At 46.3% G+C, this 24,105-nt stretch overlaps 1 protein-coding gene across 7 annotated transcripts in view; it reads right to left on the reverse strand.

Moving 5' to 3' along the window:
- The window catches only part of c7h21orf91 (chromosome 7 C21orf91 homolog), a 50,115-nt gene that overhangs the window by 15,668 nt on the left and 10,342 nt on the right, over positions 1–24,105 (reverse strand). For 4 of the 7 annotated variants that reach the window (XM_038801384.1, XM_038801386.1, XM_038801382.1 and 1 more), the window contains exon 2: positions 18,033–18,163. The exons of 1 other annotated variant lie outside the window; for it this stretch is intronic. In XM_038801384.1, the coding sequence (XP_038657312.1) occupies positions 18,033–18,156 (124 nt within the window). In that variant the 5' untranslated portion in view covers positions 18,157–18,163. Of the gene's footprint in view, positions 1–2,414; positions 2,537–18,032; positions 18,164–19,963; positions 20,067–24,105 lie in introns of those variants that run through there. 2 more of the 7 variants (XM_038801387.1, XM_038801385.1) reach the window with 2 other exon arrangements.

Below are 24,105 nucleotides of genomic sequence, written 5' to 3' on the forward strand. Positions count from 1 at the left end.
TCCTGCTATTGAGATCCCATTGCTCCTGTACATTTATAAAGAAAAGTAGGCAGTCGGAGACTATTGTTTGGACATGACAAGCTGAATGATTTGTCGTGGTACTTTGTACTACAGGGACTGCCAACAGTTAGAGTTTTCCCACTACTTGAGACCTATGCTTACATCTTGTGCAGTCATGACTCCAGTGGACTGAAGCAGTCTATTAGCAGTGTAGCAAGCACAATTTGCTGCAGTATATTGGAACTGCCCTTGCTGCATTTGGGATTGGGGGAGCTGGAAAGACTTCTGTGCAGTAGTGCAGCAGTGAAAGAGTTTGAGGCGTGGGTTGTCAGAATTGTGCCGTGTAATTTGGAAGAGAGTCATGTACCGTTGCTCATTAATTGGATTCAGTCTGGGCCGAGCAGTGGCCATTTCCTCTGCAGCTTCTCCTGGCAATTATTACCCATCGCTAATTACTCTCGATGGTGCTTTGATGCAATCGGGTGGCTCACTGTATTAGTGAACTGCATTTATGTGGGACTGGAGTCACATAAGAAACAGTGCTTGTATCACATTATACCCTCAAGGGATCAAAGAAAGCTTTGTAACCAATGAATTGCTTTTCGAAGGGCAGTCACCATTATGTAGGTAATGGTTACAGCCAGTTGTACAGTAAGATTCCACAATCAGTCCGTGAATGAATTGCTAGACAATCTGCTTTGGCTGATTTTGGTTGAGAAAAATTAACTAGAGAACTTGCATAATGAGGTTTACATCCACTTACACAAACAATGGACAGGATAGTCAGAAGAAGCACCCTGAACAATGCAGCACTCCCTCAGTACTGACCCTCCAACAGCGCAACACAGCCCGAGTACTCAGTATTGACACAATGCAGCGCGGCCTCAGTACTGACCACCGACAATGCAGCACTCTCAGGTATATATGCAAGAGTGGTGAAAATACTGCACTGCAGGAGAAGCTTGATAAATGTGGGAGCGAGAATGGAATTGAAAAAAGGCTGGTGGAGCTTAAAGACCACTGTTGCACTGAATGACCTTTTGTGGGCTGAAAATTCTCTGCAAGCCCAGGAATGGGGCTTGAAGCCACAAAATTCTGATTTAAGAAGCCAGCCTGCTTATGACGCTGCGCCAACACTACATGACGCTGCACCGACAACACATGACGCTGCAAGTCCACCTGTAGCATACAGCAACCCACACACACACACAAACTAAACATTTTGTGATTGTGAAAAGTAAGTCAGAGACTCAGAATCCTGCGGTGAGTAACTCACCTCCTGACTTCCTCTGCCCTATCCACCATCTACAATGTACAAGTCAGGAGTGTGATGGAACATTCTCCACTTGCCTGGATGAGTGCAGCTCCAACAACACTCAAGCGTAACACCATCCAGGACAAAGCAGCCCGTTTGATAGGCACCCCATTCACCACCCCCAACATCCACTTCATCAGCTACTGATGCACAGTGGCAGCCAGTTCAACCGACAAGATACACATGCAGCAAATCACCAAGGCTCCTTCAATAGCACTTCCAAACCCACGGCCACTATCGTCTAGAAGGACAAGGGTAACAGATACATGGGAACACCACCACCTGCAAGTTCCTCTCCAAGCCATACACCACCCTGACTTTGAACTATAGTCGCCATTCCTTCACTGTCGCTGGGTGAAAATTCTGGAATCTCTCCTAAAAAGCATTGTGGGTGTGCCTACGTGAATGGTTCCCAATCTTTGCCATGCCATTGCACAACTCTCCACTATAAAAAAATTGAGGTGCATCTCCTATTTTTTCTTTGTCTTCTTCCTTGACTAGGAACTTTGTTTTTTTTGATAAATTTGGAGTACTAAATTCAAGTTTTCCAAGTTTGGGGCAATTTAGGGTGGCAAATCCACCTAGCCTGCACATCTTTGGGTCGTGGGGGCGAAACCCACACAAACAAGGGGAGAATGTGCAAACTCCACATGGACAGTGACCCAGAGCCGGGATTGAACCTGGGACCTCGGCGCCGTGATGCAATAGGGCTAACCCACTGCGCCACCGTGCTGGCTAGGAACTTTTGTTTTTAAACTAGTCCCTGTCCCTCTCTCCTGGTTTTTTTTACCTCACCCTGACTCTCTCGCTTCTCCTAGGGTATTTGCGTCCTTGAGTTTTCATTTTTTGTGCAAGCGCATGGTGCCTTCAGCAACAAGTCCCATTGGTCATGCACACGTCCCGACCAACATGAAAATTTTAAACAACACACGTGTGGCCCTTTCCCAGCCGGCACATGCGTGGGAGGCCCAAGGTTGGTTGGGTCTTGGAGATGCCAACCACAGAGTCGAAGACAAAGGTTAGTTTTAGTTTAATGACATTAATTTTGAATTTATTTTGTGGCACATTTGGGGGAGGGGCGTCTTCATGGCACACTGACCTGCACCACATGGACTGCAGCGGTTCAAGGTACCGCCTTGACAAGAGCCAGCTTCACCACATTCACAAGGGCAATTAGGGATGAACAATAGAAATTCTGGGCTAGTCAGTGGCATCCACATCCTGTGGAAAAAAAGGACAGGATTGGGCTCAGATAAAAACTCAACATTTAGGTTTGAATCATAGAATCCCTACAGTGCAGAAGGAGGCCATTCAGCCCATCGAGTATGCACTGACCCTTCGAAAAAGCACCTTACCTAGGCCAAATTCCCCACCTTATCCCTGCAGACCCACCCAACCTCAGGGGCAACTTAGCACGTCCAATCCACCCTGCGTGCACATCTTGGGACTGTGGGAGAAAACCGAAGCACCCGGAGGAAACCCACACAAACACGGGGAGAATGTGCAAACTCCACACAAGACAGTCATCCAAAGTCGGAATCAAACCCGGATCCCTGGCCCTGTGAGGCAGCAGTGCTAACCACTGTGCTGCAATACACCTATTGACTCCAGGGGACAATCAGCGTATGGATCTGCACTAAGAGTTGGCACTTTCAATGACAGTAGAGAATCAAAAGAACCCCCTTTTCTCCTAATTGTATTCTTTTGTGAAAGCAGGAATATTTACAATTTGCCGAGGCAAAGAAATGGCTAACATTGTGCCGTGAGGCATGATGGTAGAAGAGGCTTGCGGAACAGTGTGTGTGTGAAAACTGCAACTCAGCAAAATGAGTTCCGTGGGAAAATGGAGTACAACAAATTGTACATCTGCGTACAATTTTGTGTTGAAACAGTGAAGACAAGACTCGCTCAAGGACAACTGATGCCTACGTGGTAAAGGATTGTTCACAAGAGAGAACAAAAACTTTATAAAAAGAAGTTTCCAATGTTTCAACACCGATAACCCTGGGATCAACATTCCCGGGACGAGACCCCGAAAGTGGAACCTCAGTGCAGAGTACAGCCTCCAGAGCAGGCTTGGCCAGTTCTCTCTATCGGTTAGTATTTTGAATTCAAGTGGTGAGTCTTGAAACTTTGTAAATGTTCAAATAAGCACACATCTAAAGTCTTAATGAGTTAATGAAGTCGGATTGAATAACGTTTCTTTTGAGTATATATACGACTGATTTGTCTGTTTCATCGTCAGTTGAAGACACTGGAGGACTACAACAAATTAAACCTCAAATTCCCATTAACTGAAAATAGCCATAAAGACATTGGTTCATTAGCTGCCTGGCCTTAAGGAAATTAATTACTACATGTGGTTTATAAACAAATTAACGGAGTAAAGGTGTTAAGTGTGTTACTTCTTACAGTTTTAATTTCAAGTAACTATTAAACACAATCCAAAATAGAACTTCCGGCTACTGTTGATAGTGTTCTATTTATACATTTGAAAAAAATAGCAGCCTTCAATTTACACAATAAAGTCTACAACTGACAATTAGTTTGTATGAATTGGCCAGTCATGTTTGCAAATCCAAATTTTTAATCTAAAATATTAGTCCCAAGCGGATTACGGAATCAAATGCATCATTATTCTAAAATAGCAAATTACTGCGGATATGGGAAATCTGAAATTAAAAGAAAAGAGAAAACGCTGGAAATACAGGAGTCAGGCCCAATCTATGGCGATGAACAAAGTTACAATTTTCAGATCCGTTCATCAAAATTAATGAAACGCTTACATCTTGCTCTCTCCACAGATGCTGCCTAGTCTACTGTATATTTTGTTAAGATACCGCACCTGACTCCGAATACTGGTTAGGATACCAGACAAGAACAGCAACATTTTTTTTTAATTCATAAAATTGTGAGAAAATGATACTTCACACCAGGAGTGATGAGTCTGGCCAATGGGTATCTTTTATGTTAAAATGACCTTTAATTTAAACACAGAATGAACCTCATTAACATGAAAGAGATAGCTTCAACTTCAGCTTATGATCTATTACTGCTACTAACTCCAATTAAGCAAGCCAATACAGTTCAAATGCCACTTATAAACAAAATTAACAAACAGATTACTTTGTTAATTGTACAGATCTTTGGAGAGAATTCCTTTCAAGAGCAGATGCAGTATACTTCTGCTCAACCTAGCACCATTTGGCAAAACTGCTGTTCAACTTGAAATTATTCTGTCTTGTCTAATTCAATTTCTATGGCAAACTGCAAAAGTATAGATAGACCTTGCTCCTCCTGTTAATTACATCATCTGTATCCCACTAAACTGTCACATGACCTACTTAGCTAGGACAACATACAACCCCATATAAATGATCTACTCTCCAGGGAATCTCCAGCAATCATCACAATATCCCATTGACTCGGTTTCCTCCCAAAGTCCAAAGATGTGCAAGTTAGGTGGATTGGCCATGCTAAATTGCCCTACTGTCCAAAAGGTTAGGTGGGGGTTACAGGGATAGGCAGGAGCATGGGCCTAGCTGGGGTACTCTCTTGAGGGTCGGTGCAGAACCGATGGTCCGTATGGCATCCTGCACTGTAGTGATTCTATGAGTCTATCTCAAACCCTTTATGAGGAGCCAAATAAGCGGTTGGAATTAAGCATGACCTCGCCTTTTATGCCTCCTTAATTATAGATTTAGCAAATACAGAGTCTGGATACCTTAATCTAGGTTGTTTAATAATATAAAATATAATCTATACCAATTTCTATATCCATCATAATTTCCAGCAGTAACATCAGAGTTGCACTTCAAAACAACAATGGAGACGTTGCTTCCTTACTCTCAAGCCGTTGCTTTTGTGTCAGCCGTGACTCACTGGGTTATACGCTCACAGCTGAGTCAAAAGCTTCTGCTCTAAAGACTTGAGCACATAAGTTTGACACTCCTAGTGTCAGTACTGAGGGAAGGCTGCACCATCAGAGGTGTCAGTTTTCAGACGTGACTTGAAATGGAAGTCTTGCCCACCTTCTCAAATGGATTTAAAGATCCCTGTGGCTATTATTTCAAAACAATCCGGGGAGCTCATTTAGCTGCCTGGTCTTTCATCTCATTGTTGGTTGCTGATTCCAATGCAGCATGTAAACTGGCTGCCTTGTTGCCTTTACATTATAGCTTCAGATATATCAATTTTCTCTCAGGTAGTAGGTACTGGTTAGTTAGAATAACCTGGACGGGAGGTAGTGTGTGCTGGTGTTTGGGGTGGGATCCTCTCTTAATAATGGCCAGGGATATGTGATTCATACCCCTGGGGTCTCGCCACCTATCTCGGTCACATTTCTAGGCCGCATGATCCTTCTCCTCTTTGCCCCATTTACCACCTACCTTGGACTGATCACTTGTTCCTTTAGCCTTACACCATAGGCCCTTTTGTCATTTAATCATTACATGAGACGCATGGATAGAGTGGATAGCCAGTGAGGGTGGAAATGGTGGAAATGGCTGTCACGAGGGGACATAATTTAAGGTGATTGGAGGAAGGTATAGGAGAGATGTCAGAGGTAGGTTCTTTACACAGAGTGGTGGGTGCGTGGCATGCACTGCCAGCAGAGGTGGTGGAGTCATTCGGGACATTTAAGCGACTCTTGGTCAGGCACACGGACAGCAGTAAATTGAAGGGGTGTAGGTAAGGTTGGTCTTAGATTAGGATAAATGGTCGACACAACATCGTGGGCTGCAGGGCGTGTACTGTGCTGGACTGTTCTATGTTCTATTACAGACCTACCCTTTCGTTGTTTTCCTGCCCTTGTATTTCAATGAAAGGACATACAGCTGAAATGTCAATTTATTTGTCCATAGACGATGGGAAATCTAATGAATGAAAACAGAAAATGCTGGAAACATTGAAGATATTTATCCTCTCGAATCATGAGATTTTGTTTTGTTGCCAAGTGATAATCCAGAGGCCCTGCCTAATGCTCTGGGAACATTCGTTTAAATCCCAACGGCAGCTGGTGGAATTTGAAATCAATTAATAAAATCTGGAATTGAAAGCCAGTGTCAGATGATGGTGACCGTGAAACTACCATCGATTGTTGCAAAAACCCATCCGGTTCGCTAACGTCCTCCGGGGAAGGAAATTTGCTGTGGTTACCTGGTTTGGCCGACACCCGATGCCAGACCCACACTGACTGTTCACCACCCTCTGAAATGGCCAAGCGAGACATCCAGTTCAAGGGCAATTAGGGATGGGCAACAAATGCTGGCCTTGACAGCCATTCCCACATCCCATGAAAGAATAAAGAGCAAATGATGGGTTGGACGAAAGCTGCCCGAATCCCCATTTTAAACAACGGTTGCAACGTTCTTTGTTTTTCAGTTTTTTTATAGAAATAACATTGTCTGACGGTCGGTAAATGGCTCCAGGGTGTCCAGCCTCTCTCTAAATCAATCTGACTAAAAGCATGAACATGGCACAGGAAATCGAAAGACCTCCTCAGGGAGGGCTGACCCACATTCCACCCACAAACGCAAAGTTAGCAGACCGCATAAAACTGAGGTAGCGACATGGTTGTTACAATGTGACCACAATCTTGGGACAGTGAGGAGAAAAATCTGTCTGACTCTGACTCCTGATTGCAATGCAGTTAAAGAGCATGTGCATGAGGTTCAACTAAAGAGGGGGTTGGATTTTCTACTGCAGGAAAAAACTAGAACCAGAGGGCACAATCTCAGACTAAAGGGACAATCCTTTAAAACAGAGATGAGGAGGAATTCTTTCAGCCAGAGGGTGGTGAATCTGTGGAACTTTTTGTCACAGATACCTTTTGGGGCAGCAGGGTAGCATGGTGGTTAGCATAAATGCTTCACAGCTCCAGGGTTCCAGGTTCGATTCCCGGCTGGGTCACTGTCTGTGTGGAGTCTGCACGTCCTCCCCCTGTGTGCGTGGGTTTCCTCCGGGTGCTCCGGTTTCCTCCCACAGTCCAAAGATGTGCGGGTTAGGTGGATTGGCCATGCTAAATTGCCCGTAGTGTCCTAATAAAAGTAAGGTAAGGGGGGGGGGGGGGGGGGGGGGGGGGGGGGGGGGGGGTGTTGGGTTACGGGTATGGGGTGGATACGTGGGTTTGAGAAAGGTGATCATGGCTCGGCACAACATTGAGGGCCGAAGGGCCTGTTCTGTGCTGTACTGTTCTATGTTCTAGAAGGCTGTGGAGGCCAAATCACTGAGTGTCTTCAAGACAGAGATAGACAGGTTCTTGATTAACAAGGCAATCAGGGGTTATGGGGAGCAAGCAGGAGAATGGAGATGAGAAAAATATCAGCAATGATTGAATGGTGGAGCAGACTCGATGGGCCGAGTGGCCTAGTTCTGCTCCTTTGCCTTATGGTCTTATGGATTTGGATGTCCTTTAACAGTTCATCTTCCATCGTTTTTTTGGACTATAGTCTCCAGATAAGAGGAAGACAATTTGGGACAGAGATGAGGAGGAATTTCTTCATTCGGAGGCAGAATTCACCAAGGCCTGAGCGTTACCATGGAAGCTCAGAACTAGGTCGCAAAATCGAAGCGGGAAGAATAGTACTAATTGGATAGGCCTATCAAAGAGACAGAATAGGAATATTGGGCCAAATGGCCTCCTTCTGTTTGAGAACATTATGTTGATTCTCTAATGTAATTTAGCTGTTAAAATACTGGGCCAATAACCCTCAGTCATGAGTTTAAAAGAGTAAGAGGCAACTTGATCAAAATCTTTCGGATAAAGGGGTATTGACAGGGTGAATGTGGAGAAGATGTTTCCTCTTGTCGGAGAATCTGGAAGTAGGGATCACTGTTTAAAAATAAGGCGTCACACATTTAAAACAGAGATGAAGAGAAATCTGTTCCTCATAGGGTCGTTAGTCTCTGGAACTCTCTCCCTCAAAAGGCAGAGGATGCAGAGACTTTGAATATTTTTAAGTCAGAGTGAGGTAGATTCTTGATTGACAAGGGGATAGGCAGGAGTGTGGGGTGAGATTACAAACAGATCAGCCATGATCTCATTGATCAGGTTCGAGGGGCCAAGTGGCCGACTCCTGATCCCAGTTCATATGTTCGTAGCCCATTCAGTTCAAGGGTGATTGTGGATGGGGCAAAACATTGCTGGCCTTGCTAGTAATGCCTACATAACCATGAAAGAATAAATAAAAAGTTATGACTTGGAATGTATTACCTGGAAAAGTAACTTTCAAAAACAGCATCGAATAAATACTTTTAAAATAGGAAATGGAGGGGTTGGGGAAGGCAGACAGACACAGGTAAAACTCTCCTCTTCCTCTGCTGTACAATCTATGACTTCAACATTCCTCCCCTGTATTCCACAGCTGTAATCAGTTCCATCTGGGCTGCAAGTCAAGCATGCTCAGAGACATTGGCAGCACTACCTTTATGGAGCAGACCGGTCTATCTGATGTAATGCAAACATCCTGCCTCCAGCCAGGAGGCAATAGCTTCAAGTCTCAACCCGATTATGGTACAAAAAGGCTTTGAGTCATCAACACAGGCAAATAGTTTCAGACTCGGGAAGCTTGATACTGGCTTAACCAGGATGATGGGCTGCTTCAGCGGTGAAGACATTTGATTGTTCTCTTCAGAGGAGGGCAGTGTTGGAGGAGACTCAACAGGTGTTCAAAACCATGAATGCTTTCGACAGAGGAATTAAGGAGAAACCGACAGAGGACACATATTTAAGGTAATTGCCAAGAGTGTGAGGATGGAAGGGAGGAGAATTCTTTTTAAGCAGCGGTCGGCACGGTGGATATCACTGCTGCCTCACAGCTCCAGGGACCCGAGTTCAATTCCCGCCTCTGGTGACTGTGCGGAGCTTGCACTTTCTCCCCGTGTCTGCATGGGTTTACTGCAGGTGCTCTGGTTTCCTCCCACAGTCCAAAGATGCGCAGGTTAGGTGGATTGGCCGTGCTAAATTGCTCCTTAGTGTCCAAAAGGTTAGGTGGGGTTACGGGGGTTGGGTAGAGGCGTGGGCTTAAGAAAGGTGCTCTTTCCAAGGATTGGTGCACTCGGTGGGCCAAATGGCCTCCTTCTGCACTGTATGTTGTACGATCTAGACTTGAAACCCCATAATCTGGAGCACACTGCTTAAAAATGTGGCAGAGGCAGGTTTAACAGCAACCTTCAAAAGGGATTTGAGGGCAGCACGGTGGTGCAGTGGGTTAGCCCTGTTGCCTCACGGCGCCGAGGTCCCAGGTTCGATCCTGGCTCTGGGTCAGTGTCCGTGTGGAGTTTGCATATTCTCCCTGTGTTTGCGTGGGTTTCACCCCCATAACACAAAGATGTGCAGGGTGGGTGGATTGGCCACTCTAAATTGCCCCTTAATTGGAAAAAAAATGAATTGGATACTCTAAATTTATTTTTAAAGAAGGGATTTGGATAAATACTTGAAAGGGAAATAACTGCAGGCTAATGGTGCAAGAGCGCGGGAGGAAGGGGGGACACTAATTGACAAGCTCTGTCAAAGAGCAAGCAGAGACATGGTGGACCGAATGGCCTTGCCGTGATGTGTTTCCGAGTCTCTCACTTCCACCCGAACTGGTTGGACTGTCCTACTTAGCCCAGTCGCTCAGCATCAAATTGTTTACTTCAGCCCATTGTGAGGCTCCTCTCACCCAAGAAGGATGCAGTTAAGCGCAGAACGCGGAATCATCCCACTGCTGCGTTTACCCGGAAAACCGGAAACAGCTTGTATTTATACTTTGACATTTAAAAGGTCCCAAGGGGCATGTCAAATTAAAATTTAACATCAAGTCACATAAGGAGATATTAAGGCAGGCAACCCAAAGCTTGGTGAAAGAGATATGTTTTAAGAAGTCTCTTAAAGAGGGAGTCAGGTCGAGACCAATGGTGAGGTGATTAAAATCAGAGATGCTCAAGAGCCCAGGATTAAAGGATACTGGAGGGATGCACAGCTGAAATATATAACAGATGGGCAAGGCCTTGAAGAGATTTGAATAGGACAAGAGTTTTAAAAATTGAGGCATTGCTTAACCAGGAGTCATGCAGATCATATTGGCAGCACTGTAGCACATGGGTTAGCCCTGTTGCTTCACAGCGCCAGGGTCCCAGGTTAGACTCCCGGCCTGGGTCACTGTCTGTGCGGAGTTTGCATGTTCTCCCCGTGTCTGTGTGGTTTTCTCCGGGTGCTCCGGTTTCCTCCCACAAGTCCCAATAGGTGTGCTGAGAGGTGAACTAGACGTTCTGAATTCTCCCTCCGTGTACCCGAACAGGCGCCGGAATGTGGCGTCTAGGGGCTTTTCACAGTTACTTCATTGCAGTGTTAATGTAAGCCTACTTGTGACACTAATAAAGATTATTATAGAGTCAGAGTTGTTATAGGGCAGAAAGAGGCCATTTGGCCCATCTTGCCAACTCCATCAAACATCTGTCCACACTCCTCCTATTTTCCAGCACTTGGAACATAGCCTTGTACGCTGTGACGTTTTCAAGTGATCATCTAAACACTTCTTTAAAATGTTGTGAGGATTCCCGCCTCTCCCACCCCTTTCAGGCAGCGAGTTCCAGATTCCCACCACCCTCTGGGTGAAAAAGCTTATCCTCACACCCCCTCTAAACCTCCTGACAATTACCGTAAATCTATGCCCCCCCCCTCCCGGTTATGGACCTCTTGCTAAGGGAAGAAGTCCCTTCCTATCCATCCTATCACCGAGCTTTGGATGACCTCATACAAAAGATCGGAGTCAACGGTCCCAGTGTTAAGACGGGGGAAAATTAAGATTGTGTAAAAAAAAAACACAAAGTAAAACAGGGAGGCAGGGGTCTGGAGAAATTATGATGGAAATTCGCCCATCAGTGGAAAACAAGTATTTTACATATGTGACTCGAGATAACAATGGGCTTTAGAGGTGGGAACATCATAGTGAAGAACATAGAATGCAGAAGGAGGCCATTCGGCCCAACAAGTCTGCACCAACCCACTTAAGCCCTCACTTCCACCCTATCCCCGTTACCCAATAACCCCTCTTAACCTTTGTGGGCATTAAGGGCAATTTTGCATGGCCAATCCACCTAACTTGCACGTCTTTGGAATGTGGGAGGAAACCGAAGCACTCAGAGGAAACCCACACAGACACGGGGAGAATGTGCAGACTCCGCACAGATAGTGACGCAGTGGGGAATCGAACCTGGGACCCTGCCGCTGCGAAGCCACAGTGCCAGCCACTTGTGCTGCCATGCTGCCCAAGAGCTAAACAACCAACTCCACAGAGAGAATAACATCAAAGGGAAATAAATAGTATAGCTGTAGAATACCAGCTGAGGAAATGTTGAGACAGTTAACAGCAGAGCTGCAGAAAAGTTGCAGATATAATTTTCCGCAAGCAGCAGTAATTTTTTGCCTTGCTGAACCTGAAGACTATTTCTCAGACGTGGCCACCTTAACCTGTTTGAGGTAATTATATGCTGGATTTAACTCAAAGTTACTTAAATCTGGATGTTGTTTGGGAAAAGGGGTGTCTCAGAGTTCAGGTAAACGGTCGGCAGTTGGGGACCAAGGGATCATTTCATGTAAAATTCTTTGTTTGTAGTCATCAGTCTACTTAAAACGTCTTAGCGTATTTTGGTAGATCCAATTCATGTGGGAGCTATAAAATAAATGGCAGAACCATCAGGAGCATAGAGACAGAGAGGGATCTTGGCGTGCAGGTCCACAGATCCTAGGTGGCAGCACAGGTGGAAATGGTGGTAAAGAAAGCATACAGCGTGATTCATAGGAATCAGGGACGAGGTATCAAGGACGCGGTATCAAGGACGAGGTATCAAGTATAAAAGCTCGAAAATTATGTAACAGTTATACAGAATGTTGGTTGGGCCACATTTGGAATACTGTGTCCAATTCTGGTCACCACACTACCAGAAGGACGTGGAGGCTTTGGAGAGAGAATACAGAAAAGGGTTATCAGGATGTTGCCTGGTGTGGAGGGTATTAATTATGAGGAGAGATTGAATACACTGGGAGAGACGGAGGCTGAGAGGCGACCAAAAATAAGTTTATAAACTTATGATGGGTATAGATAGGATGAACAGTTGGAGGCTTTTTTTCCAGGGCAAAAATGACAGTTACAAGGGGGCACAAGTTCAAGGTATGGGGGGGGGGGGATAGATTAAATGGAGACGTATCAGGGAAGGTTTTTTACACAGAGGGTGGTGGTGGACTGGAATGTACTGCCAAGCGAGGTGGTTGAGGCAGATATGTTAGCGACCTATAAGACTTATCTAGATAAGACACATGAACAGACAAGATATAGAAGGATGTAGGTGGTTGGTCTGGATAGGACACGTGATCGGCGCAGGCTTGGAGGACCAAAGGGCCTGTTCCGCTGCTGTTCTTTGCTTGTTCTTTATTAATACTCCTTTTAGTCATGTGTGTTCTTGTCTTTCTTTTAAGTTAATAAATATTCTTTATTCATTGTTCATACAACGACTGGATTTTTCTTCACTGGGTTATACACTGTTCCTAACATTATACCGGAAAATACAGATACACCACTACGAACTGGTGTTCCAAGTCACCCTTCTGGGTTTTGGGACACCCTTACATTAAACGTCAGTGAAGTTTGTAACACCATCCCCTGGACACTGGAGGAGAAGCACATGAAGTCATGAAGTGAAGGTTCAACTGTGCCAACACTGCATACAGTAAGAGGGATGAGGAGGGATAGTTTACTCTTTTCACAGTCATAAAAAGGAGCAAGAGAGGAAACACATATTCACCGAGACTGAGTCAAGGTAAATTCTTCAAAAATTTGGTCGCTGTTTGTGGTTTACTATCAAACAAACACACAAGAAAAAGGCAAAAAAAAAAAAAAATCCACCAACTGCAGAACACTGGGAGATGCCAGATTGTTAAGAAATCTAGATGCAAATGCATGCACAATATCCATTTAGAAACATCACTTAGTGGAACAAATAAATGCCAAGGTCAGCCAACAGCCAATGTTAAACATGCACGACTGGTCACAATGTGTCGTATATACTGCATACCAACAATGTAATGTAGCGTGCAGCACACTAAAGACCAATTGAAAGATATTCAACATCAAACCCCCCAAAAAACAATTTCATTAGTTTACCATTTACATCGCACTACCAGATCACCCATCCTTGAAAGAAGTTAATTGGTTTGTGGTGAAGGACTCAGTAGGTCACCGTCCAGTATCACAATGGAATATTTGGGGGATGGCAGCGACATAGCGGTTAATGTAGCTAGACTAGTAGAATCATAGAATCATAGAAGTCACAGTGCAGAAGGAGGCCATTTGGCCCATCGAGTCTGCACCAGCTCTTGGAAAGAGCACCCTAACCAATCCCCCACCTCCACCCTATCCCCATAACCCAGTAACCCCACCCAACACTAAGGGCAATTTTGGACACTAAGGGCAATTGAGCGTGGCCAATCCACCTAACCTGCACATCTTTGGACTGTGGGAGGAAACCGGAACACCCGGAGGAAACCCACGCAGACACGGGGAGAAAGTGCAAACTCCACACAGACTGTCACCCGAGGCGGGAATTGAACCCGGGTCTGTGACGCAGTGAGGCAGCAGCGCTAACCACTGTGCCACCGTGCCGCCCACTTCCTTTAATATCCTGGGATGCAAACCATCAGGTCCAGGAAACCCACTGGCCTTTAGCCCCATTAGCTCCCTAGTACTTTTCCTCTAGTGATTGTTATTGTATTTCTATTCTCCACCCCTCGTGCAGGAATGTTATTAGTGTCTTCCACCATGAAGACTGACGCAAAGCATTTTTTAAACTCCTCTGTCATTTCCTGGTTCCCCATTATTATTTCCCCAGTCTCAGTCTCAAAGGGGCCTATATTCACTTTGGCCTCTCTCTTCCATCTTATATAAAGAAGCTCTTTGCTGTCTGGTTTTATATTACTTGCTAGTTTACCCTCATAGTTTGTCTTCCCTCCTTTCTTATTTTTCTGGTCATCTTTTGTTGGTTTTTAAAGCCTTCCCAATCATTTGGCTTCCCACTAATCTTCGTCACATTATATGTTTTTTTCTTTCAGTTTAATACTCTCCTCCACTTCCTTGGTTAACCATGAATCCGAGAATCCTTCTTCCAGACTGGGATATATTTTTGTCATGAGCTATGAACTATTTTCAGAAGTGTCTGCCCCATTGCTGATCAACCATCTTTCCTGCTAAACTCCTTTCCTTGTCCACTCCAGCCAAGTCCGCCCTCGTTGCTTTACAACCACCCTTATTTCAGTGTGGCACAGTTGTTTTTGACCCAGTTTTCTCACTCTCAAACTGAATGCTGAATTCTCATCAGTGTTATTGGTCACTGATTCCCAGGGGATCTTTTACCCTGAGATTGTTTTATCTCAGATAGCTGTAGGAAGTTACAGAAGGGTGAAGCTAGGGGTCAGAATTCTACATTTGATGCGTCGACAGATGCCGATGCTAAAATCGCACTGACAACACCCCACAATCACTCAGCAGCAAATTTGTTCAATGAAAATATGGACATATTGTATCAAAGAATATTTATAAAAACAGGAAACCGCAAATACCACAGTCACTTGGTGAGCGCTGCTGCCTCACTGCGCCACAGACCCGGGTTCAATTCCTGCCTCGGCTGACAGTCTGTGTGGAGTTTGCACGTTCTCCCCGTGTCTGCGTGGGTTTCCTCCGGGTGTTCCGGTTTCCTCCCACAGTCCAAAGATGTGCAGGTTATACAACAGAAGGTCACACTGACTGTTTACAAAATGTAAACTTTGTTCAAAGCAGGAATGACAACCTAAAATCTGAGGTACTTTTGAAGAACGAAAATTCCAGAAACTGAAACAGGAAAGTCCAATTTCTCCAATGACCTCATCTTTTCCAAGTAAGCTGTTTTGTTTTTCCTGCGAATTTGCATTCCTCCATGCCCGACAGGTGATGACTCGTACAGTAGGTACAATTTCACAGGTGCCCGAAGCCCTTTGTACAAGGCGACACGGCATCTGGGTCGTAAAAACATCAGCAGCTTCTTCTCCCATGGGAATTGCTTCGAGACAGGAACAGGACAGTTATTTTAAAGGACTAGTAACCCAGAGACCAAGAGTATTAATTTGAAGGCTTGACTTCTAATCGCGTCACGTCAACTGAGGAAATCAGACAAACCTGGAATTTTTTTTTATAAAGTAAGTCTCAGTAACGATGATCATGAGCGTGATCTATTGCCAGACGCGAAGCGGAACGCGGCCGGTAGATCCTAAAAGTAGCCCCAATAGGTGGGCTCCAGTCTAGCATGGCTAATTGTGTTTTTTTTTATATAAGTATAAGAGTACCCAATTCATTTTTTCCAATTCTGGGTGAATTTAGCATGACCAATCCACCTACTCTGCACATCTTTTTGGGTTGTGGGGGGCGAAATCCACACAAACACGGGGAGAATGTGCAAACTCCACATGGACAGTGACCCAGAGCTGGGGTCGAACCTGGGACCTCGGCACCGTCAGGCAGCAGAGCTAAACCACTGCGCCACCGTGCTGCCCTATGGCTAATTGTGTTTAAACATGCACTTAGCCGCGCAGAGGCCAGAATGAGCGGCCCAACCCAGCATCTATTGGCCTGGCCGAGGAGATCACAGCCAGCACCGTTTAGCACTGATCCCCACCAACAGGGACCAGGCAGGGGGCGGGGGGCGTTCTCCCAGGTGATCAGAGACCCCCAGGTGGTCGGCCTCCAGGCAGGGTGGCACCCTGGCACTGCTGGTGCCACCCGGCCACCTTGGCATTGCCAGCCTGGTAGTGCCACCTGGGTGCCAGGGCCACTGCCAGAGTGTCAGGCCTCCAGTGCCAAGGCGTTAGGCTGGCATTTCCTCCGCACCAGAGATCGGGCCGGGGGGGGGGGGGGGGGGTGGAGTGTTGGGGGTCCTACTGAGGACCCACTCATAGGGGAGTTGGAGAGGGTGGAGAGGGGTCGCGTCTGAAGGTTAAGAGATCAGGGCGCCATTTAAATGTAGTGTCCCAATCTCTTCCTGTACCAAGGACGTCCACTCGCTGGAACACCTCAATGCAGGAAATGACACTAAAACGCAGCCGTGGGGACAGTCCCCGCCGGGGTCCAAAACAGCAACAGAATGCTGTTAGATAGTGGAGCCATTCCCAGTGAATGGACCCCGCTAATCCCACCCAGAACTGACTCGATTTCTATTGGTTAGATCGCACCCGTTGTAACTACTGGCCGGTCGTAAATATCCATCTGGGTCGCCAATGTCCTTATACAATCTGATCTGTAAGTGACTCCCAGCCCAGAGCAGTGTGGCTGATGCTTAATTGCCCTCTGCAATGGCCTCACAAGTCACTGAGGCATAATAGAACCACTGTGATGATCTCGTGGTCTGTTGCAATGTTCAAGGGCAGTTGATGGCCAATAAATGCTGGCATACACTCACTCACTCAGGAGACAACAAATTACAGCAAGAACCTTATTTTAATTCCTCCCTTCTCCAATTTCGAGACATGACATCAGTTGTAGCTTCCCAACTGCTGCGCTGACTGAGATCAACCACAACTGCCTTGGTGAAGAGCTAATGCCTGTATATTTTGTTCTGAATGCTCAGGGGAGATACCGTTAGCCACCATCTATGCCTCTGGAAGAGGTCCTCGCTAGAGATGTTTGGGGACCAAATTCCAGTCAAAACTCTTTCGAAAAGCTTCAAAGATGTGCACTTCTACATTGAGCCTCACTTTGTGATATCGATGGGGGGGGAAGATTTTGGATCAAAACCAAAATGCTGCGACAGCAAGAATTGATCTTAACGCAAGCCTGGCTTAAACATTTTCAATCCCACATCTCTGGAGAAGGGTATCAGCCTTCTCGCTTTTCTCCACTTTGCACCGTTGGCATGATGACTCCAACATTTTTGTCGAAAAACGTCTTGCTGTGACAATAATACAGTGAATCATTAAAAGTAATTTGGCCGCCTCTTTCACCCCTGAATCCCTGCACCTGGAATTGAAGCCAAAGGACTCATTGGGGACAATTTGGAGCTGGCACACTTGAAACTGGGCCTACCCGGTGTTGAGGGGCCTGCACGTGCCTACTGTACTTAATGACCTGCTCAGCCATTTCAAAGGGCAGTCAACCACATTGCTGTGGGTCTGGAGTCACACGTAGGCCCGACCAGATAAGGATGGTAGATTTCCTTCCCTGAAGGACATTAGGTTTCTACAACAATCAACAACGGTTTAATTCCAGATGTTTATTGAATTCAAACTTCGCCATTTGCCGCGGTGGGATTCGAACCCGGGTCCCCAGACCACGACCCTGGGTCTCTGGATTACCAGTCCAGTGACAATACCACTCTCGCATCGCCCGGCTACCATGGCCAGCTGACTTAAATATTTGCATGCTAAATACTTAACATGAGAGTTGCAGAGCAAGACCAGATGTGGGGGGGCATACATATTAGATAATCACTAGAGAAACTTCTTTTTGTGTTCAGCAATTGAATGGTGGGACAGTCTTGTGGGACCGAATACCCTGCTCCTGTTCCTTTGTCAGATGCCGATGGACTTGGACTGCATTCCTTAACTCTCATTTGATTGCCCGTGTCTACACTAACAGAAACAGACAGTCTAACCTGTGGACACTGACGAATGTAGTTGCAAAATGTGCTCTACTTCTTCTAATCCAGGCCCCCTTACCTTCGATGCTGAGCTCAAAGCAGACATGGCAAAATGAAAGCATCTCCCTCGCAGTCTCGAGCTTACAGACGCCGCAGATATTGTCATCGTTTAGGTCAATGTTAACAAACTGCTCCTCGTTCATAGCGAGTCTGAAAACAGGAAACAAAGTACTCATGGTTCATCAGGCAGAACAGAATAATCGCCCAGAGGTAACTGCAAATGTCGATTAGATTGAGCTGAAAACGTGGCTTATTTCGTCAGTCATATTCAAAAATATACCCCCAGAAGGTATTTCACAAGAATATCAAGGGTTAACTCCAATGTCACCTGTTGAATAAATGGCCACTTTTATGGTCTGTGCTGCAGGCTTGGTGGGGAATTGTACCATTTTAATGCACGCTCTACGGGAAAAATAAAATGGCATTTTCCTCGCATGCTGATCGCCACGGGTGATTTTAGTTTGAAATTTCAATACGAGGACAAAAGCTGCAGATGAGGTGGAGAATTTGGAGGTGGTGATGACATACGAGCCCGTTGCACTTTAACCTCATTCGTTTGAAGAACTCTGCTCCAGCCGGTATTAGTCTGGAATTTGTTTAAGAGCGACAAATAGAGATAAGTTTAAACAAACTTCAGAGTCCGGGCATTTGGCTAACTGCCTGAACAAGAAACATCTGCTCGGAACAAGAATACGGATTTTTAACTGCAGCATTAGTGGGGCCACCCCAGCTTAATGGTGGACGAATGTTAAAATTCAGTTCCCGTTGACGGGAATCGGTTCACATGAAACAACGTTTTGGAGATCACATTAGTCACTTCATGACGGGGATTAAATAATTAGCTCAGTCGAAGCGTGTCATTGCACAGAGCCTTGTATCCATCCCTTCACTTGTCTTGACAGTGCTTCTTTGCCCCCAGTGAATTACGTAGTGAGATACAGTCAATGACCCGTGTTTACAAACACATAGCCAGCTCCCCACATCTGCAAGCGAGATGGGACGGCCAATTCATCTGATTTTTGGCGACGTTAGTTGAGCAAGAGATGTTGGCCCTGCTCCCTTTTGAATAGCGTCAGGAGAATATTCTACTTCCTCCCCCTCAGGCAGCCAGCACCCACAGCTTCGATATCTCATCCAAGGGCCTCTGGCATTGTAAACTCCCTCGATCGTTCAGCAAAGATCATGAAGGTGCGTCCGCAGAGGTCCGGACTCTGCACTTGGAACAGAGAGTCCGTCATTTTGCATCAAAGTCCAGGCCACCTCATTAAAGATGGGTTGTAATGATGGACAAGTTAAAGTCGAGTTTGTATTTATGTAGCACAGGACATCAGAAAGAGCTGCGCGGCTCACCGAACACTTAAATAATAATAATCTTTATTGTCACAAGGAGGCTTACATTAACACTGCAATGAAGTTACTGTGAAAATCCCCTAGTCGCCACACTCCGGCGCCTGTTCGGGTACACAGAGGGAGAATTCAGAATGCCCAATTCACCGAACAACACGTCTTTCGGGACTTCTGGGAGGGAACCAGAGCACCCGGAGGAAACCCACGCAGACACAGGGAGAACATGCAGGCTCCGCACAGACCCAAGCCGGAATCAAACCTGGGACCCTGGCGCTGTGAGGCAACAACCTTTGACAATAAAGTCATCACTGCAACGCAGGAAACCCAGCATTCAATTTGCACACAGCAAGCTCCGAAAAAAAGCAACATGTTAATGACAAGATTAGCCGATTTTAGAGCGAGAGACAAACATTAACCCAGGACATGGGGAAGAATTCCCCCGTGCTTCTCGGTTACCTGTTACATCCATTCAAGGGGACAGAAAGGGGCCTCAGAGTAAAATAGCATCGGAAAGATGTTACTTGGACGCAGAGGCGATACCCTAATGTCGGGGTTAACAGGAGTGAAGCGAATTCAAGGCCTCAACATGCTGGCAAGCAATACCTTTCAGCTCAAAATAAATAGCCAGATGAGCAGGCTGCGATGTCGTCACTGGGCCAGTCGCTAACACATTTCAGAGAACAAACAAGGAACACCCAGTTAAGCCAGTCGACTATAATGCTTCTCATGTAATCCTCTTAAATCACAATCTTAAAAATATTCTCTCCACTGCCACACAGCAGCCAATAGACTTGCAAATATCAAATACTCCACCCTGGTGTGACACCCACTCGGAGCAATCCCTGCACACACCAACCCAATTTGGCAGGCCAAAATCTAAAAGGTCTTTAACAAAGTTCAGGCAGGAACTGGGCAGATATTTCACACACACCTCGGTTTCAGTCCTGTGAACGACCTGACCCGTTGCCACTGGCCAGAGTACGTGTGTTGTGCGCAGTGCATCCTCCTTTTACCGGAACAGACTTTTTCCAAAGAATTTGCTGAAATAAAAAACTATTGGGAGTCGCGAGATAGAAATTAATTGGGCAGGATCTAATGAAAAAGTTTCTAAGCGTCATTTCCAGCGGGTTACGCGGAGAGTTTCTCCCCGGATCTGATGGCAGATCCCCACCACCTTCGAACCTCGCTCAGTCACTTTTTGGGGCCCCGGGGAGTTTCTCCCTGGGCTAGCCCACATTTAGAATTATTTTCATCATTGGGGAGCTGAACTCACTGGCCAGACTGGCTCCGCAGATCACGCCACCATTTTGATAGGGTGTCCGACCACTAAGTGAGCTTGTGGGTCCTCCACATCCTCAGCCATGGGCAATGTCACCCCCCCACAGGCACTACCTCTCACCCACCTCCCAAATGACGACACACCACTATGGGCCTTCCCATGCCCCTTTCGCCCCCCCCCCCCATGCTTCCAGGGCCCCCACCCTTCATAAACCCTCCCCCATCCTCTTTTCATGGGCATGTCCCCCTCGGGGCCCTGACCATTGACCGTGCCACCCTGCCACCCTGGCACCATTCCTGACCTCTTTGTAGTGCCACCCTGTCAAGGTGACTGGGTGGCAGTGCCAAGGTGCCCGCATTCAAGGGTGGTGTCCAGTGGGGACACCCTGTCCTGTCCCCAACCGCCCAGGGGCATCCAATGGCCCAGGAGCATCCCCCCACCGCGCTGGTGCTGTTCCAACTGGTCCACGTTTGTGTGCAGCATGACTGAATGGCATCCGGCTGGTGTCTCCCTGGGGAGGCCGATAAATGCCGGGAGCTGGATAGATCATAGAATTTACAGTGCAGAAGGCCATTCGGCCCATCGAGTCTGCACCGGCCCTTGGAAAGAGCACCTCACCCAAGCCCATACCTCCACCCTATCCCCGTAACCCAGTAGCCCTACTTAACCTTTTTGGACACCAAGGGCAATTTAGCATGGCCAATCCATCTAACCCGCACATCATTGGACAGATCCCGGGTCAGCACGCCTCAGCAGGTTTCAAACCTACTTTTAGGAGTGTGAGGCTTGGTCCTGCCCACTGTGTGTGGGATCTTGATCGCGACGCCTGCCTTGCGAGATCTGGCTAGATCCCGCGAGGCGTACTGGCTGCTGGGAAGCCCGCGGGAAACCTCCCCTGATCTACCGCCCAACCTTGATGATCACATTATTTGAATTTTTAAAATTATCATTTTGTCATTAAAGTCATCTTTAAAACAAACTATAACTTAAAATGGGTAGAATTAAGACAATTTTTAGGGCTACTGACGTTTGCACAAAAGGAATAGCTACCAATCGCACATTCAGAATAATCTATCATCCCAACTATATTGGAACTGGCCACAATCATAAATTCTCCTTCTTTAAACCCAAACCATTATCTATAACCACAGTGTAGCACACACATCACTTAGGCAGGTTTACTGAGGCATAATGTTTTTCTTTAAAATAATATTTTGAAACTGGGCGGCATAATCCTGAGCTTTTTTATCCGCACAATAAAAATACGGCTCTTTATTATCTTGACAATTATTTTCGTAGCCTTTTTTGATGTAAATATAATAATCTTTACTGTCACATGTCGGCTTACATTAACACTGCAGTGAAGTTACTGTGAAAATCTAGTTGCCACATTCCGGCGCCTGTTCGGGTACACAGAGGGAGAATTCAGAATGTCCAATTCATCTAACAAGCAAGTTTTTCAGGACTCGTGGAAGGAAACCGGAGCACCCAGAGGAAATCCACGCAGACACGGGGAGAACTTGCAGACTCCGCACAGACAGTGCCCCAAGCCAGGAATCGAACCCGGGTCCCTTGCGCTGTGAGGCAACTGTGCTAACCACTGTGTTACCGTGCCTCCCCGAATGATGATCAACAGCCAGATGTGACGCCAGAGCTGCAGGTTTCCCATCCCGGTCATAGCACATTACATTTGTGTGGTGCACGTATCCAACACCTGTACAGCTGTGGTTCAAGCTACCTAGAGCTTGCAGTATCACCAATCTTATTCTCAGGAATCTCCAGACACCACTCTTACCGAGGTAGCAATTTAAAGGATTTTCGTGTTACACGAGATTGAGCCACATCATAGATCCCGACAGCCCAGAGAGACAACATTTGGGCCATTGTGTCCATGCCAGTTCTTTTAAAGCACTATATAATTATTTCCACTACTCTCGACTCTATCCTCAGAGCCCTGCCAATTTTTCCCCTTTTCAAATACATATCCAATTTCTTTTTGATAACTGCTCTTAGATCTGCCACCTTCAGGCAATGCATTCCACATCATAACTCGCTGCCAAAAGTAAACCCTAATCTCTTCACATGCTGAACTTGTGTAGGACAACGGTTATCATAGAATATATAGTGCAGGAGGCCATTCGGCCCATCAGGTCTGCACCGGCCCTTGGAAAGAGCTCCCTAGTTAAGCCCACACCTCATCCCTATTCCCGAAAGCCAATAACCCCACCTAACCTTTTTGGACACTAAGGGGCAATTTATCATGGCCAATCCACCTAACGTGCACATCTTTGGACTGTGAGAGGAAACCAGAGGACCCGGAGGAAACCCACGCACAGACGGGGAGAACGTGCAGACTCCGCACAGATTGTCACCCAAGGCGGGAATTAAACCTGGGACCCTGGAGCTGTGAAGCAACGGTGCTAACCACTGTGCTACCCCAGTGGTTACTCTTCATCTGACAACACTAATACATCCTGTGACAAGGTCCAAAGTCATGTATCTGACCCAACCACTCAGTCCTTATATTATAGAGCTCATGGGCTATTCAACACAGGGAGGCAAAAAATAATAATCCTCTCCTCAACCCAACAACCAGATAAGCACACTTTTAAGCAAGGTTTACATAGGAACAGGCACAGGCCACTCAGTCCCTCATGCCCACTCAATGCATGGAATGATAAAACAAAAGGAATCGACTTGGCACAGAGTTCCTATCCCAGCTATCCAATCAGTCCCACTGCCTGGCACTTTCCCCAAACATCTGAAAATGTTTACCAGTCAAATGCCCTTTTGAAAGTCACGACCAAATCTGCTTCCTCTGCCCTTTCAAACAGTGCATTGTCAAACCATAACAACTCGTATATATTTATTTTCATGTTGCCTGGCACTTTCTCTTATCCACGTCGTCTGGTTACCAACCCTCCTTCCACCCTTACATCTTTCAAGACAGCTCATGATTTTGGACACAGGAAGAAGTCTTACAACACCAGGTTAAAGTCCAACATGTTCGTTTCAAACACTAGCTTTCGGAGCACTGCTCCTTCCTCAGATGAATGAAGAGGTATGTTCCAGAAACATATATACAGACAAATTCAAAGATGCCAGACAATGCTTCGAATGCGATTGACAAATGCTCACCCCAGTCCAACGCCGGCATCTCCACATCATGATTTTGAACACCTCCCTGAAATCTCCTCTTGAAACATTTTCGCTGCTTTTCAGGAGGACAGTTGCGTTATCTCAACGAAGGAAATTCCTTACCCATGGTCCAACTCTTTAAACAAAAATTCCAACTAAGGGGCAACAACCCGCCGACACAGGAGAATGTGCAAACTCCACACGGACAGTAACCCGGGGCCGGAATCGAACCTGGGACCTCGGCGCCGTGAGGCAGCAGTGCTAACCATGCCATTCACCCCCTCCCCCACCGGTCCAATTCTAGTCAAAACCTCCTGCACTCCCAAGC

This window comes from Scyliorhinus canicula, chromosome 7 (genome assembly GCF_902713615.1).
Source record: "Scyliorhinus canicula chromosome 7, sScyCan1.1, whole genome shotgun sequence".
NCBI lineage: Eukaryota > Metazoa > Chordata > Chondrichthyes > Carcharhiniformes > Scyliorhinidae > Scyliorhinus > Scyliorhinus canicula.